This window comes from Hyperolius riggenbachi, chromosome 3 (genome assembly GCF_040937935.1).
Source record: "Hyperolius riggenbachi isolate aHypRig1 chromosome 3, aHypRig1.pri, whole genome shotgun sequence".
Lineage (NCBI taxonomy): Eukaryota > Metazoa > Chordata > Amphibia > Anura > Hyperoliidae > Hyperolius > Hyperolius riggenbachi.
The window spans coordinates 516646268-516662269 of NC_090648.1; the positions used below are offsets into that span (position 1 = coordinate 516646268).

Below are 16002 nucleotides of genomic sequence, written 5' to 3' on the forward strand. Positions count from 1 at the left end.
AGGCAAGGAAGGTAGATGTTTCAGGCATCAGCTGTGGTTTTGGGGGAGCCCAGAACTGAGGGGCAGAGGAGGACGAGGGAAAGCCAACACGTAACTAGTATTTGGTGCAGTCATAGCCTGGAATCTATGGTGGTGCTGGGCACAGTTACATAGTTTGGTTGAAAAAAGACATCCATGCATCAAACTCAGCCAAGTAATTATAGCCATGCATGTCACCCCCTCCTCCCTGCAGATGTAGAATCTGCTTCTTACAATAAGATTCCGCATACCACTCTTAAAACTCCTTAATAAAGGTTAGAAAACTAAAAATAAACAAATCAAAGTGCCGATATCATCAGTGCCAATATCTTCAGTGCCAATATCTTCAGTGCCAATATCATCAGTGCCGATATCTTCAGTGCCGATATCATCAGTGCCGATATCATCAGTGCCGATATCATCAGTGCCAATATCATCAGTGCGAATATCATCAGTGCCAATATCTTCAGTGCCAATATCTTCAGTGCCAATATCATCAGTGCCGATATCTTCAGTGCCGATATCATCAGTGCCGATATCATCAGTGCCGATATCATCAGTGCCAATATCATCAGTGCCAATATCATCAGTGCCAATATCTTCAGTGCCAATATCTTCAGTGCCGATATCTTCAGTGCCAATATCATCAGTGCCAATATCATCAGTGCCGATATCATCAGTGCCGATATCATTAGTGCCAATATCATCAGTGCCAATATCTTCAGTGCCGATATCATCAGTGCCAATATCATCAGTGCCGATATCATCAGTGCCGATATCATTAGTGCCAATATCATCAGTGCCAATATCTTCAGTGCCGATATCATCAGTGCCAATATCTTCAGTGCCAATATCTTCAGTGCCAATATCTTCAGTGCCAATATCATCAGTGCCAATATCATCAGTGCCGATATCATCAGTGCCGATATCATCAGTGCCGATATCATTAGTGCCGATATCTTCAGTGCCAATATCATCAGTGCCAATATCATCAGTGCCAATATCATCAGTGCCAATATCATCAGTGCCGATATCTTCAGTGCCAATATCATCAGTGCCAATATCTTCAGTGCCAATATCATCAGTGCCAATATCATCAGTGCCAATATCTTCAGTGCCAATATCATCAGTGCCGATATCTTCAGTGCCAATATCATCAGTGCCAATATCATCAGTGCCAATATCTTCAGTGCCAATATCATCAGTGCCAATATCATCAGTGCCAATATCATCAGTGCCAATATCTTCAGTGCCAATATCATCAGTGCCAATATCATCAGTGCCAATATCTTCAGTGCCAATATCTTCAGTGCCAATATCATCAGTGCCAATATCTTCAGTGCCAATATCTTCAGTGCCAATATCATCAGTGCCAATATCATCAGTGCCAATATCATTAGTGCCAATATCATCAGTGCCAATATCATCAGTGCCAATATCATCAGTGCCAATATCATCAGTGCCAATATCTTCAGTGCCAATATCATTAGTGCCGATATCTTCAGTGCCAATATTATCAGTAGGGCTGAGCTCTCGGATTCCGAATTTCGAGTTTGCCATCGGAATTTGGCAGTTCCGAGTAAGCACTCGAAACTCGAAAATTCTGCAATTCCGAGTACCGAATTCGTGTTTACATTGAAGTCAATTGTGCTAAATTCCGTGGTGAATTGTGAAGCCCCCTTACATGCTATCATCACCAAATTTGGCATGTATATTAAGCAGATGAGTAGGAACATGGTAAAAAAATTTTTTGTGAAAAGAGCTTATAGTTTTTGAAATAAACGATTTTAAAGTTTCATAGGAAAAATGATTTTTAAACTGTAAAATGACACTGCTGCAGTACAGGTTACTGCATTCCGAGTTCTGTATACATATTGTATACATTTCATGAAAACAGACAGAGTGGGGTCCCCCCTCCCAAGCCTCCTTAACCCTTTGTCCCCCATGCAGGCTGGGATAGCCAGAATGCGGAGTCCCGGCCACGTGGGGCTTCGCACCCTGAGCTATACCAGCCCGCATGGTCCATGGTATGGGGGGGCTCTGGAGGAGAGGGGCGGCCAACCTCCCCCTCTCCCCCAGAGCCCTTGTCCAATACATGGACAAGGGCCTCTTCCCCACCTTTCGGTGCCCCAGGAGGAGGTGGGGGCCGCCGACATCCTGGGGGGTTCATGGTGCCATAAACTTGGAAACTTGGCAGCGAGCGGGAATCACTTACCGATTCCCGTACAATGCCCACTTTCAAATGTGCATTGTAAACAGTAAAACAATGACAGCACGCAGCCTTCCCCCCTCACACACACCTCTTCCCCACCACCAGCTTACCAAAAAGACTATGGGTAAAGAGTAGGCCAGCATCTTGCCTTGGACCACATTTCATCCTGATCCTTTTCTGCCAAAGCAGCACTGGGGCAGGTGAGTATTAAACTCCTCCTACTCTGCATGTTCCCTATAGTTACGCCACTTTGTTCAAGACTGTTCAATGAACGGAGCTTAAGGACGTGGACTGAGGACTCTTCTTGTGGATTTTATATGCGCAATTTTCTTTGGGAATATGTGAGTGTAATCTTTTTTAAACTTTTAAATTAAAGCAACAGTTTTACGCTATGAGGACTCCTTTCTAGTCAATAGGAAAAAGCTTGATGGATATTACCGTTATGGAGGTGTAGATGAAGAAGGAGACAGCGAGGTTGGGAATGATTATGCGCTATGGCTGACCTATAATTTGGCAGCATATAGGAAAGGTGAGAGGCTGGAGATCTTGGTGGTGTATATGCAGCACAGTGTGTTGGAAGGTGGAAGCACTGGGAATAAACTTATAAGCTGTCTGTGGTTTGGCAGCCTGCACGGAGGGTGAGGGGCTGTGAGATCTGAGTGTGGTGGGACCACATAAAAGCTCAATTTCACGTGGTGGAATATATATTCTTTACAGAATCACGCTATGTTTGTTTGTCTATATTGGGAGTGTGAAGGCACAGAGAATTGGAAGATTGGTGGATCTATTGAGAGCGCAGTGTCCGTGGATATATCAGACTGGTACACTTGTATGTTGGTGAAAAAAGACTGCGATCCAATACACAGTATTTTTATTTTTTACAGGTGGACTTTTTAAGTGCACTGATATCTTGAGGAGTAATGTTGGGGTCACAGTTTTTAGCATTATTTGCTGTGTTGTTTTTTTTTACAGGTGGGACTGTATACAGGTGCTTAGGCGCCGGGGGGATGCTAAAAACATTTGGGTTGTGTGCACATACTACACTATCGAGCGCACTTTCACTGGGAATTAAATGAATGTTAAACCTTAATAAAGAATCTGGCCCGCAAATTCCCGTATCCCCATCAAGCAAAGCGCTCCAGGGTGTGATCTCCTCAACCTCCCTGATAAGGACTTGTAGAAGATACTCCCAGCACTCCAATCTGTGTACAAGCGGGGCAACGCCCTGTCCCTCCCCCCCTCCATAGCAACAGAACACGTCGCTAGCCTAGAGCCATGCGTCTGTACGCATCCTGGGAGTTTAGCATCTGTACACACCCTGGGAGTTTAGCATCTGTGCGCACCCTGGGAGTTTAGCATCTGTACACACCCTGGGAGTTTAGCCTCTGTATGCACCCTGGGAGTTTAGCATCTGTGCGCACCCTGGGAGTTTAGCATCTGTACACACCCTGGGAGTTTAGCCTCTGTATGCACCCTGGGAGTTTAGCATCTGTACACCCTGGGAGTTTAGCCTCTGTATGCACCCTGGGAGTTTAGCCTCTGTATGCACCCTGGGAGTTTAGCCTCTGTACGCACCCTGGGAGTTTAGCCTCTGTACACACCCTGGGAGTTTAGCATCTGTACACACCCTGGGAGTTTAGCATCTGTACGCACCCTGGGAGTTTAGCATCTGTATGCACCCTGGGAGTTTAGCATCTGTACACCCTGGGAGTTTAGCCTCTGTATGCACCCTGGGAGTTTAGCCTCTGTATGCACCCTGGGAGTTTAGCCTCTGTACGCACCCTGGGAGTTTAGCCTCTGTACACACCCTGGGAGTTTAGCATCTGTACACACCCTGGGAGTTTAGCGTCTGTATGCACCCTGGGAGTTTAGCATCTGTACACACCCTGGGAGTTTAGCCTCTGTATGCACCCTGGGAGTTTAGCCTCTGTACACACCCTGGGAGTTTAGCGTCTGTACGCACCCTGGGAGTTTAGCCTCTGTACGCACCCTGGGAGTTTAGCCTCTGTACACACCCTGGGAGTTTAGCCTCTGTACACACCCTGGGAGTTTAGCCTCTGTACACACCCTGGGAGTTTAGCCTCTCTGTACACACCCTGGGAGTTTAGCATCTGTACACACCCTGGGAGTTTAGCGTCTGTACACACCCTGGGAGTTTAGCCTCTGTACACACCCTGGGAGTTCAGCATCTATACACACCCTGGGAGTTTAGCGTCTGTACACACCCTGGGAGTTTAGCGTCTGTACACACCCTGGGAGTTTAGCCTCTGTACACACCCTCAAGGTTTAGTCTCTGTACACACCCTGGGAGTTTAGCGTCTGTACACACCCTGGGAGTTTAGCCTCTGTACACACCCTGGGAGTTTAGCATCTGTGCGCACCCTGGGAGTTTAGCATCTGTACACACCCTGGGAGTTTAGCATCTGTACACACCCTGGGAGTTTAGCATCTGTACGCACCCTGGGAGTTTAGCATCTGTACACCCTGGGAGTTTAGCATCTGTACACACCCTGGGAGTTTGGCCTCTGTATGCACCCTGGGAGTTTAGCCTCTGTATGCACCCTGGGAGTTTAGCCTCTGTATGCACCCTGGGAGTTTAGCCTCTGTACGCACCCTGGGAGTTTAGCCTCTGTACACACCCTGGGAGTTTAGCATCTGTACACACCCTGGGAGTTTAGCATCTGTACACCCTGGGAGTTTAGCCTCTGTATGCACCCTGGGAGTTTAGCCTCTGTATGCACCCTGGGAGTTTAGCGTCTGTATGCACCCTGGGAGTTTAGCATCTGTACACCCTGGGAGTTTAGCCTCTGTATGCACCCTGGGAGTTTAGCCTCTGTATGCACCCTGGGAGTTTAGCCTCTGTATGCACCCTGGGAGTTTAGCCTCTGTACGCACCCTGGGAGTTTAGCCTCTGTACGCACCCTGGGAGTTTAGCATCTGTACACACCCTGGGAGTTTAGCATCTGTACACCCTGGGAGTTTAGCCTCTGTATGCACCCTGGGAGTTTAGCCTCTGTATGCACCCTGGGAGTTTAGCCTCTGTATGCACCCTGGGAGTTTAGCGTCTGTATGCACCCTGGGAGTTTAGCATCTGTACACCCTGGGAGTTTAGCCTCTGTATGCACCCTGGGAGTGTAGCCTCTGTATGCACCCTGGGAGTTTAGCCTCTGTACGCACCCTGGGAGTTTAGCCTCTGTACACACCCTGGGAGTTTAGCATCTGTACACACCCTGGGAGTTTAGCGTCTGTATGCACCCTGGGAGTTTAGCATCTGTACGCACCCTGGGAGTTTAGCATCTGTATGCACCCTGGGAGTGTAGCCTCTGTATGCACCCTGGGAGTTTAGCCTCTGTACACACCCTGGGAGTTTAGCGTCTGTACGCACCCTGGGAGTTTAGCCTCTGTACACACCCTGGGAGTTTAGCCTCTGTACACACCCTGGGAGTTTAGCGTCTGTACACACCCTGGGAGTTTAGCCTCTGTACACACCCTGGGAGTTCAGCATCTGTACACACCCTGGGAGTTTAGCGTCTGTACACACCCTGGGAGTTTAGCGTCTGTACACACCCTGGGAGTTTAGCCTCTGTACACACCCTCGGAGTTTAGTCTCTGTACACACCCTGGGAGTTTAGCGTCTGTACACACCCTGGGAGTTTAGCCTCTGTACACACCCTGGGAGTTTAGCCTCTGTACACACCCTGGGAGTTGAGCGTCTGTACACACCCTGGGAGTTTAGCCTCTGTACACACCCTGGGAGTTTAGCCTCTGTACACACCCTCGGAGTTTAGTCTCTGTACACACCCTGGGAGTTTAGCCTCTGTATGCACCCTGGGAGTTTAGCATCTGTACACACCCTGGGAGTTTAGCGTCTGTATGCACCCTGGGAGTTTAGCCTCTGTACACACCCTGGGAGTTTAGCGTCTGTACACACCCTGGGAGTTTAGCCTCTGTATGCACCCTGGGAGTTTAGCCTCTGTACACACCCTGGGAGTTTAGCGTCTGTACACACCCTGGGAGTTTAGCGTCTGTACACACCCTGGGAGTTTAGCCTCTGTACACACCCTGGGAGTTTAGCGTCTGTACACACCCTGGGAGTTTAGCCTCTGTACACACCCTGGGAGTTTAGCATCTGTACGCACCCTGGGAGTTTAGCGTTTGTACATAATAGTAAGGGCTGTGTGTGCAGACGGGAGTGAAGGCATTTCGGAGGGGAGGCAATCAGAGTAAATCTGGCCCTGGTGATCTGACTGATGTATCATCACTGTATCCTCCCTGGTAATTGTCTCAGCTATTTCTCTGTTATTTTCATACAGCAGAGAGCGTAACGCGTCCCATGCCGGCCATTAGTCGGAGTTCTTTTCATCATCCGTGAATCTGCGTGTTTGACGGCAGCTCCAGATATCTGCGGAGGGATTCCTCACTCGGTTAATATGTTTGTTGTTATCAGTGTTAAATCCATATGCCAGGGATATTCATTTACTGCATACGGTCTGCAATCAGCACTACTAGCATAATCAGCTCCCGCCCACACTTCTATGGCTGCTGGAGAGGCGGCTGCATGCGATCACCGCTCAGGGCGAGAATTCACCTCCCAGGACTTGTACTGCTTGTTACGCTCTTATCTGGCCAAAGTGTCAGTCTGGGATCTCCATCATTTCATTATGGGCGGGTCAGTCCTGCTACTCTTAGGTCTAATAATAATAATAATTTATAACACTTCTGCATCCCGGAGGACACGAAGCCTTGCAGAACTTAGGGCTGGGGCACACCGAGCGGGTTTTTCTGCGTTTTTGCAGCTGCTTGCGGCTGCGGATACGCTTGGGTAATGTATCTCAATGGGCTGGTGCACACCAGAGCGGGAGGCGTTTTGCAGAAACGCATACTCCCGGGCTGCTGCAGATTTTGGATTTCGGAGGCGTTTCTGCCTCCAATGTTAAGTATAGGAAAAACGCAAACCGCTCTGAAAACCGGCAGTTCAGAGCGGTTTTGCAGGCGTTTTTGTTACAGTAGCTGTTCAGTAAAAGCTTTACTCTAACAATATATGAAATCTACTACACCAAAAACGCTTTACAAAACCGCAAAACGCTAGCTGAAACGCTACAGAAAAATAACAAAAAGCGTTTCAAAATCTGCTAGCATTTTGCGGATCTGCTAGCGGGTTTTGGTGTGCACCGGGCCTATCTGAGGGTGTGAGACTATGAAGTGTGAGACCAGCCACACAACTGCGTCAGTATAGCTTCCATTGTGGCTGAGATCCAATAGCTTTAGGTGACATGTTAATGCTGGGATTACAGGTTGGAACAGTTGAGTACAAGGTTTGTGTCACTGCCTGTCATGTGACTCATTCAGATTGTTTTGATTCACCGTGAGCCAGCAGGTCCTCAGCTTTACTGCTGGCAGAATTTAAAATGAACCAGACAGCACAAACTGCCTTTGTCTATAGACACACCAAAAAACAATGTGATAGAAGGGCATGTATTTATTTTTTTATTTATATAATGTCATATTTAATTATTTATACAGTGGGATGCAAAAGTTTGGGCAACCTTGTTAATTATCATTATTTTCCTGTATAAATCGTTGGTTTTTACGATAAAAAATGTCAGTTAAATATATCATATAGGAGACACACACACACAGTGATATTTGAGAAGTGAAATGAAGTTTATTGGATTTACAGAAAGTGTGCAATAATTGTTTAAATAAAATTAGGCAGGTGCATAAATTTCACGTCATTTTATTGATTCCAAAACCTTTAGACCTAATTATTGGAACTCAGATTGGCTTGGTAAGCTCAGTGACCCCTGACCTACATACACAGGTGAATCCAGTTATGAAAAGAAGTATTTAAGGGGGTCAATTGTAAGTTTCCCTCCTCTTTTAATTTTCTCTGAATAGTAGCAACATGGAGGTCTCAAAACAACTCTCCAATGACCTGAAGACAAGGGGCCTGATTTACAAAGTGGTGCTAACTGTTAGCACGCTGGTGAAAAGCCCTTTATCATGCCTAAACTGAAATAAAGTCGCGCGCAAAGTTTTGCACGTAAAGTTTTAAGCTACTGATTACGATGAAGTTCAGTCCTGGGTTAAAATGACACTTTAAGCCTCATACTCACGGCAACGACCCAGGAAGATGGATCCGGTTACAGCTCCCTCACCACGGGAAAAACGAAAGGTCCGCACCAGTCCAGGGTTCCAAACTTTATTAGGACATATACATCAGTAAAACACGGATACAAGCATCAGTTAGCTAATCCCTCACCACGAGTGTCTAGCGATTCATCTTCCTGCCGGCGTGTCAGGCGATGTTACACGTGCGAACAAGACCGTACTACTGCTGAACCGCCCGCTGCCCGGCCTCCCTCAACGCGTCACTCTCCGGACTCCTCCTCCTCAGTCACTCACTTCACAGTGCCGCCCACTGCCAGCCACCCACTACCACCGGCCCGGTACTTCCTGAAACTTTTGTATGGGGAAGCGGGCAGAGGGGGGAGCGCTAGCGGAGGGGGTGGGGGGAATTTCCGACCCCCCCCCCCCCCGCGATCGGGGCATGCTCCCCCCTTATGCCTGCGACCCCATAGGGGGGCAGTATTCGGCCGAACAGGGCCCTGTTCGGCCGAACAGGGGCCCTGTTCGGCGGCCAATTAGTAGTTCGGGGCGAACCCGTCAGGTGTTCGGCCGAACTCGATCACCCGAACAGGGTGATGTTCTGCAGAACCCGAACAGTGGCGAACACTGTTCGCCCAACACTACCTGGGGGGTACTTGCCTCGGGAGGGGGAAGCCTCAGGATTCTATTGAGGCTTCCCTCGTCCTCCTCGGTCCTGCGTCGGTCTCGCTGTGCCCCTCCAAATAGCAAGGATGTAAATATTTACCTCCCCGGCTCCAGCAGACGCATTATCAGCTCTCCGCCCGGAGATAGGAGGAAATAGCTGTCAGGCCGCTCTACTGTGCAGGCACAAGTCTCCTGCAAGTCTCCTGCACCTGCGCAGTAGATCGTCTATTTCCACCTATCTCCGTGTGGAGAGCTGAAACAGCGCCCCCGCTGGAGCCAGGGAAGGTAAATATATCAGCGCTTATCAGGCTTGTCTAGGGAGGGTTGCGGGAGGTTTCGGGGGAGCCAGCGCCGGACTGCCTGCAGCTACAGGGGAGGGGGAAGCCTCATTGGGACCCTGAGTCTTCCCCTTCCCGAGGTGAGTACCCCCCAGGGGACGTTTTTTTTGTTAGAAGTTCTCTTTAAAGATCCGTTCCGCGGTGACTGTCTTTTATCACCGTGTGACGCTAAGCGACATTCGCATAGTCATGTGCCTGTACCCACGTGGTGACGTCACGTAAATGACCGCCTGCTGCTCAAAAAGAGAGAATCGCCACGTGGGTACACCGCTTTACTAGGAATTGTACACAGAAAGCCCAGACAGTGCAGTGGAGATATCACTATACAAGGCTGCAGCGATAGAACAGAGACTCATCTATTAGATGAGAAGTGAAGTACTCGGAAGAGAAAATGAGTTTGTTTTAAACATTGAATTAAATACAGGAAAGAAAAGAAAGAACCGTCTATTCGTGTCATGTGTGGTACATCACCAATCATAGGCATAATGGCGGCAGTGTGATATATCACCAATCATAGGCATAATGGCGGCAGTGTGATATATCACCAATCATAGGCATAATGGCGGCAGTGTGATATATCACCAATCATAGGCATAATGGCGGCAGTGTGATATATCACCAATCATAGGCATAATGGCGGCAGTGTGATATATCACCAATCATAGGCATAATGGCGGCAGTGTGGTACATCACCAATCATAGGCATAATGGCGGCAGTGTGATATATCACCAATCATAGGCATAATGGCGGCAGTGTGATATATCACCAATCATAGGCATAATGGCCGCAGTGTGATATATCACCAATCATAGGCATAATGGCCGCAGTGTGATATATCACCAATCATAGGCATAATGGCGGCAGTGTGATATATCACCAATCATAGGCATAATGGCGGCAGTGTGGTACATCACCAATCATAGGCATAATGGCGGCAGTGTGATACATCACCAATCATAGGCATAATGGCGGCAGTGTGATATATCACCAATCATAGGCATAATGGCGGCAGTGTGATATATCACCAATCATAGGCATAATGGCGGCAGTGTGATATATCACCAATCATAGGCATAATGGCGGCAGTGTGATATATCACCAATCATAGGCATAATGGCGGCAGTGTGATATATCACCAATCATAGGCATAATGGCGGCAGTGTGATATATCACCAATCATAGGCATAATGGCGGCAGTGTGATATGACATAGGCTGCCATTATCACAGCAGGTTATATATATATATATATACATGTGACAGCAGATCTGCGGGTGCTGCTACCACCTATCTCATCCATGTTCCGGGATTCGGGAACACCACTGGAGCACGACCAACCCCTCTCATGTTAGCGGCAATCACTGCTGAATTCACCGGCCAGGGAGACTTCAATTAGCGCCTGTAGTTTAGAAGCTGAGCAGCGATGGAACAGACCCCAAGCTAGTCTCATTAGTGCTGCTGTATGACAGTCATTAAGGATTCCCTGCAGCATTGTGCTGTACCCACAGCGGCACTACTAACACAAAGCTGCTACCCCCGCAGCAGATTATATCAGTGGCCTGTTAGTTTCCTGCGTCCAGAACTCTGCCTAAGGCAGTCCCCCGGACATGTGAAAGGACAGGACAGAGTCTTATTGTATTTATATTACAATATAAATTATTTTTGTATTATTGTGCACCCTATCTGAACAGCGCCACAGAATATGTTGTCGCTTTCTAAATCAATAATATACATAATATACGTAGGGATAGGATCAGCTGATCAGATGTTGCAGAACGGACAGCCATACTGTCCCAGGAAAAAAACAACACATATATCCTACTAATATAATAAATGGGAAAGTTCGGATGTTTGGATGTTTGTTACTCGATCACGCAAAAATGGCTGATCGGATTTGAATGAAATTTGGCACACACATAGTACATTACCTGGAATAAAGTATAGGATACTTTTTATCCCCATAACCAAAAAGGGGGCGGAGACAAATACAAATTTCACTGGGAAATGTAAACTGCAGCCATTCTTACACTGGTAATGGCAGGGTTCTCAAACTTTGCACAGTTGCTCACTGGGTGACTGGGATTTATATTTATAAAAGTGGGTGGAGCCTATAAAAGCCAATCAAAATTCACCTATTGACTTTCAAGGGGAATATTTCATTGCTGCCATTCTTGCACTGCTACTGGCACAAGCCTCAGATCTGGTACAGTTGGTCATTGGGTGACTGGGGTTCAAATTCAGAAAAGGGGGTGGAGCCACAAACAGCCAATCAGATTTGTTTCATTTCAATGCAAATTATTGATGCCAAACACCGCAAAGCTCACAAACTTGGTCATTGAGTAATTGTGTGTGAGGGTAAGTGGGCGGAGCCAACACCAGCCAAATACATACCCGGGCAACACCAGGCCATCAGCTAACCGGCATATAACATATGTATTGTCCACAGTTTGATTTCAGTGAATTTTCTATAATAAATAAAAGGAAAACTGTTCCAGGCATTTTCTATCTTTGCTCCCTCCGACTGAAGCCAATCCTAATGTAATTTCCTCCCTTACTCTTTTTTTCTCTCCTAGTAACTGCACTGGCTTTGTAAACACATGTGAGCACAGCACAGATCAGATTTCAGCAGCTCAGATAACTACCCTCAGCCAATCAGTGAGGAGCAGGAATATGTTAGGGGTGATGACAAACAGTGGCGTAACTAAGGAGCTTCGGGACCCAGTGCAAGATTTTCAAGGGGTCCCAAGAACTCTATTGATATGGAGTCCCAAATCCCACCAAGGACAGCTGCTGTGTCAGATAAGTGTATTTAGATTAAGGAAATAGTTTGTTACTGATTACCACTATGCAATGCCCATATAGAGGTGTTTATTATCAGAATAGCACTAATGAAAAGCTCATAAGATGCATGAAGGAGGCCCCTAGTGGGCTCCTCTGGTCCAGGGGCCCCTGTGCGGTCACAACCTCTGCATCCCCTACTGCTACGCCATTGATGACAAGCTTCCCTCTCCCCGGCAATGTACCAGAATAGAGCCAGGCTGACTGAGATAAGATTTATTACAGCAGAAACATTTCTGATTATACTGGAATTTTTGCAATGCAGGATCAGGATGTAGACTACATAATAAACACAGAGCAGTGGGTAAGTGGAGTTTGATTTTATGGATGACTATCCTACTTTAACCACTTTAGGACCAGGATATTTGGTGCAGATCTGTGCTGCGTGGGCTCTCCAGCCCACAGCACAGATCAGGAATCAGCCAGGGCAATCAGATTTCCCCACTTTTTTCCCCACTAGGGGGATGTCCTGCTGGGGGCGTCTGATCGCCGCTGGCTACTTGTGCCTTGCGGGGGGGGGAGGCTCTTCAAAGCCCCCCTCCGCAGTGATTCCCAGCGTCCCCGTCCTTCCCTCCGTCCCCCGCAGGCTATGGGCGGCGCAGGATGGAGATCCGTCCTGCGCCGCCTCTAATAGGCTTCAGCCTATCAAAATGCGGCGATCCCCGGCCAAACAGAGGCCGGGGATCGCCGATCTCCTTAGCAGCGCCGTATGTTGTAAACAGCGGGGATTTCTTCCCCGCGTGTTTACATTTCGCCTGCGAGCCGCGATCGGCGTCTCGCAGACTGTTCACGGAGACACCCTCCGTAAACTGACATGGAAAGCGGCCATTTCCATGTAAAACCTCTTAACACCTAGGTCCGCTGATCGGCTGACCGTGGTCGCTAAGTGGTTAAAGGAGATCTGAGACGGGGTGAAAAAGTTCCCTTTTACTTACCTGGGGCTCCTGCCAGCACTCCATAGTCTTGAAGGTCCCTTAATGGTCCGTTGGTTTGCTTTCAGCTCCTGTAAAGTCTATGAGTCGCTGCTGCACTACTGCACTACTGCGTGCATGCACAGAACACTCCATGACTTGTAGCTGTGCATGCGCAGAACATCTTCGGCCACAATCAAGGAGGTGCAGCACAGAGTCAGTGCATCACCCATACTTTACTGGGGCCGGAAGTAGATCAATGGTGGGGACAGGACGATAGAAGGGGGGCGGGGGGAGGGCGAACACTAAGGGACCATCAAGACTACAGGGGCTGGAAGAAGCCAGGTAAGTAAAAGCCAACTTTTTCACCACGCCTTGGGCTTCCCTTAAAGCGGTATAAAACTCTGACATAATATTCAATAAAAACATGTGTTTCTACTTTTTATAACCCATACAGTTATCATATTTTCTTTTGTGCATAAGTATGATTATTCATTTAGAAATTACAAGTTCCCAAAGTACACTTTTTTGCTCTGAGAGCTGACTTTGCATTTTATCCATAACGTGTGTATTCATATTGTAATGTGTGCAGACATGCTTTCTGAGTGTCTGACTGTGTACAGGAGAGTCTGCACAGTCAGAGAATGTGTCACATTCCTCACTTGATACAATTAAGTAAACACAAGATAATGTTATCTCCAGTTGGGATGCGTCCAGCTTTCCCTGCAGGGAGCTTGTAAATCCTGTGTTTAACTAGTTGAATGCTGTTGTAGTAAAAAAAAAAATGGTGGTAGTATATAATATGCTGTAAATAATCTTTTAAAGCAAAGAAGAAATGATTGGATTCATGCCACTTTTAAGTAAAAAGTGCTTAGTACAAGTTAGTACAGAAATGTGCATAACTGCATTACTGACAGATGAAGAAAGTGACATTAATTGTCTCTGTACAGTGGGGGAGATATATATTTGTCAAGGGAACAGTCAGTTCTTGAAGGTAATGTGTTAGACGTAGAGGAAAAAGAACAGGCGTGAGAATATGAACAACCTTGACAAGGGCAAAGTGCTGGGGTCAAAGTAACTCTTACCGAAACTGGCCCAAAGAGGAGGGGTAAGTGGTGAAATGGTGAGAGGGTCATGGGTGCCCAAAGCATACCTCCCAACTTTCTGAGACCAGAAAGAGGGACACTTAAGCCACACCCCTGCCATGCCTCTAATCACACCCCTGCCACACCCCTTGTCACGAATACTATAAAGATTTCATAAGAAAAATATGTTGTTTTATAATTCAAACCCCACTGGTCTGATTTATTTTCCTGATTTAACATTTGAAAATTATAAGCATACACCTTTAAATGATGGAAATAACATTTGGAGTCAGTTAAACACATTTTTTTCTGTAGACAAATACATACATTTGCATAAATCTGTACATCAGTGCTGAAAGAGGGACAAATGAGAAAGAAAGAGGGACAGGGGGACAGGGTTCCCAGTCCCTCCGAAAGAAGGACAGTTGGGAGCTATGCCAAAGTTCAATGAAGTAGATGGAGAGCAAAACGATCCCATCTGTTCTGATCCCACAGAAGAGCGACTGGAGCACACATTGCTGGAAACACGTAATACTGGCTGTCACGGAAGAGCCGTGAGAAAAGAGAACGCAATCGCAATCGGTTTGCTGCACCGATTGTCGTTGCGTTGCCAGATCTGGATTGTCTGTCTGTGGCTACCTGCAGTCAAGCCTGGGGTCTCTCCTTCTCTCAGCAGAGAAATAGCATTAACTTAGGTGCAGGAGAGCTGTTGATTTGCTAATGAACTTGGAACAAACTCTTGTGTCCAAGAGGCTAGTGTTTACTTTTACTGTAATTACCTGAGGACAAAGGGTCTGCACTCCCACCATTTGGTGAGCCCAGCAAAGGGAGCTTCCCTCACAGTTTGAGGCCAGACAGCCTGACTCCGTCAGCAGCAGAGAGAAATGAATGCTGTATATGATTTTTTGCATCTTTACGGAATATAGTATGTAGGATAATTATGAGAGTTATATCATTGGGTTTGTGGCGTCTTGCGAAATCTTTCGGAGACCAGCCTTGGGGGGCCAGGGGTACTCTACAACCCAGTTATTAAAGTCCTCAGAAACGGGATCCTCTGCCCTAATCAAATCTGATGTCATAGGCATTGTCATAATCTGAGGAATATTAATCTGTTATCAGCGCAAATGTGGCATTTATCGGTTTTGAGTTACAGCGTTTTATAAGTTTAAACCTAAATCTCTCTCCGAGGACAACTGTGATTGGTTTGTAGTTCAGAGGGGGCAGGCATTGCCACACCCCCGAACCAGCTTCATCAAAAGCACATTGCCAGCAGGCGGACCTCGGTCCTCCAAATTCCATCTTCTTGAGAGCATGCTGCAGCTTTGAGGAACAGTGGCGGCCATCTTGTCTGAACTTTGCTCCTGAACTGAAACAAAGGAAATTTACGAGTTTTCCCAGAAAGGGCATATTTCCACGAACTTTAAGTATCCGTATTTTCTTCCCTTTTATTTTTTATACTGTGCTATTATTGGTCTCTATAATTGTTGATTTTAACAATGTTCTGTATATATTAACTATTTATATTGCATTTTTAATAAACGACGCTAACGTCCTTTATTTGTTCAGCTACCCTATTCTTCAGCCGCACAAACTGAACCCTGGTCACTGAAGAGTCGCTACTATTGTTGCTAGCTAGATAAAATAGAGTGGGTTTAACCGTTTTATTTGCTGGTCTAGAGTCAGTCGGTCAGTGGGCTCCTCTGTCCCATGGTAACAGAGGTGGTGGCAGTTATACCCTGAAATAGTGTGTAATTTGTAATTACCGAAACTCACAGGCTCCTTTCTAGTTGGTCTGCGGCCAAATTCCCAGCAGTTTCTGCGCACCGA

General features: G+C 46.9%; 1 protein-coding gene across 1 annotated transcript; it reads right to left on the reverse strand.

Annotated features, from left to right (window-relative positions):
• Nucleotides 1-294: 294 nt before the first annotated feature.
• On the reverse strand, nt 295-1578 carry LOC137562444 (uncharacterized PPE family protein PPE16-like). The gene has a single exon (XM_068273790.1). It carries the CDS (start codon nt 1576-1578, stop codon nt 295-297), a length of 1284 nt encoding a protein of 427 aa, XP_068129891.1.
• Nucleotides 1579-16002: the final 14424 nt, after the last annotated feature.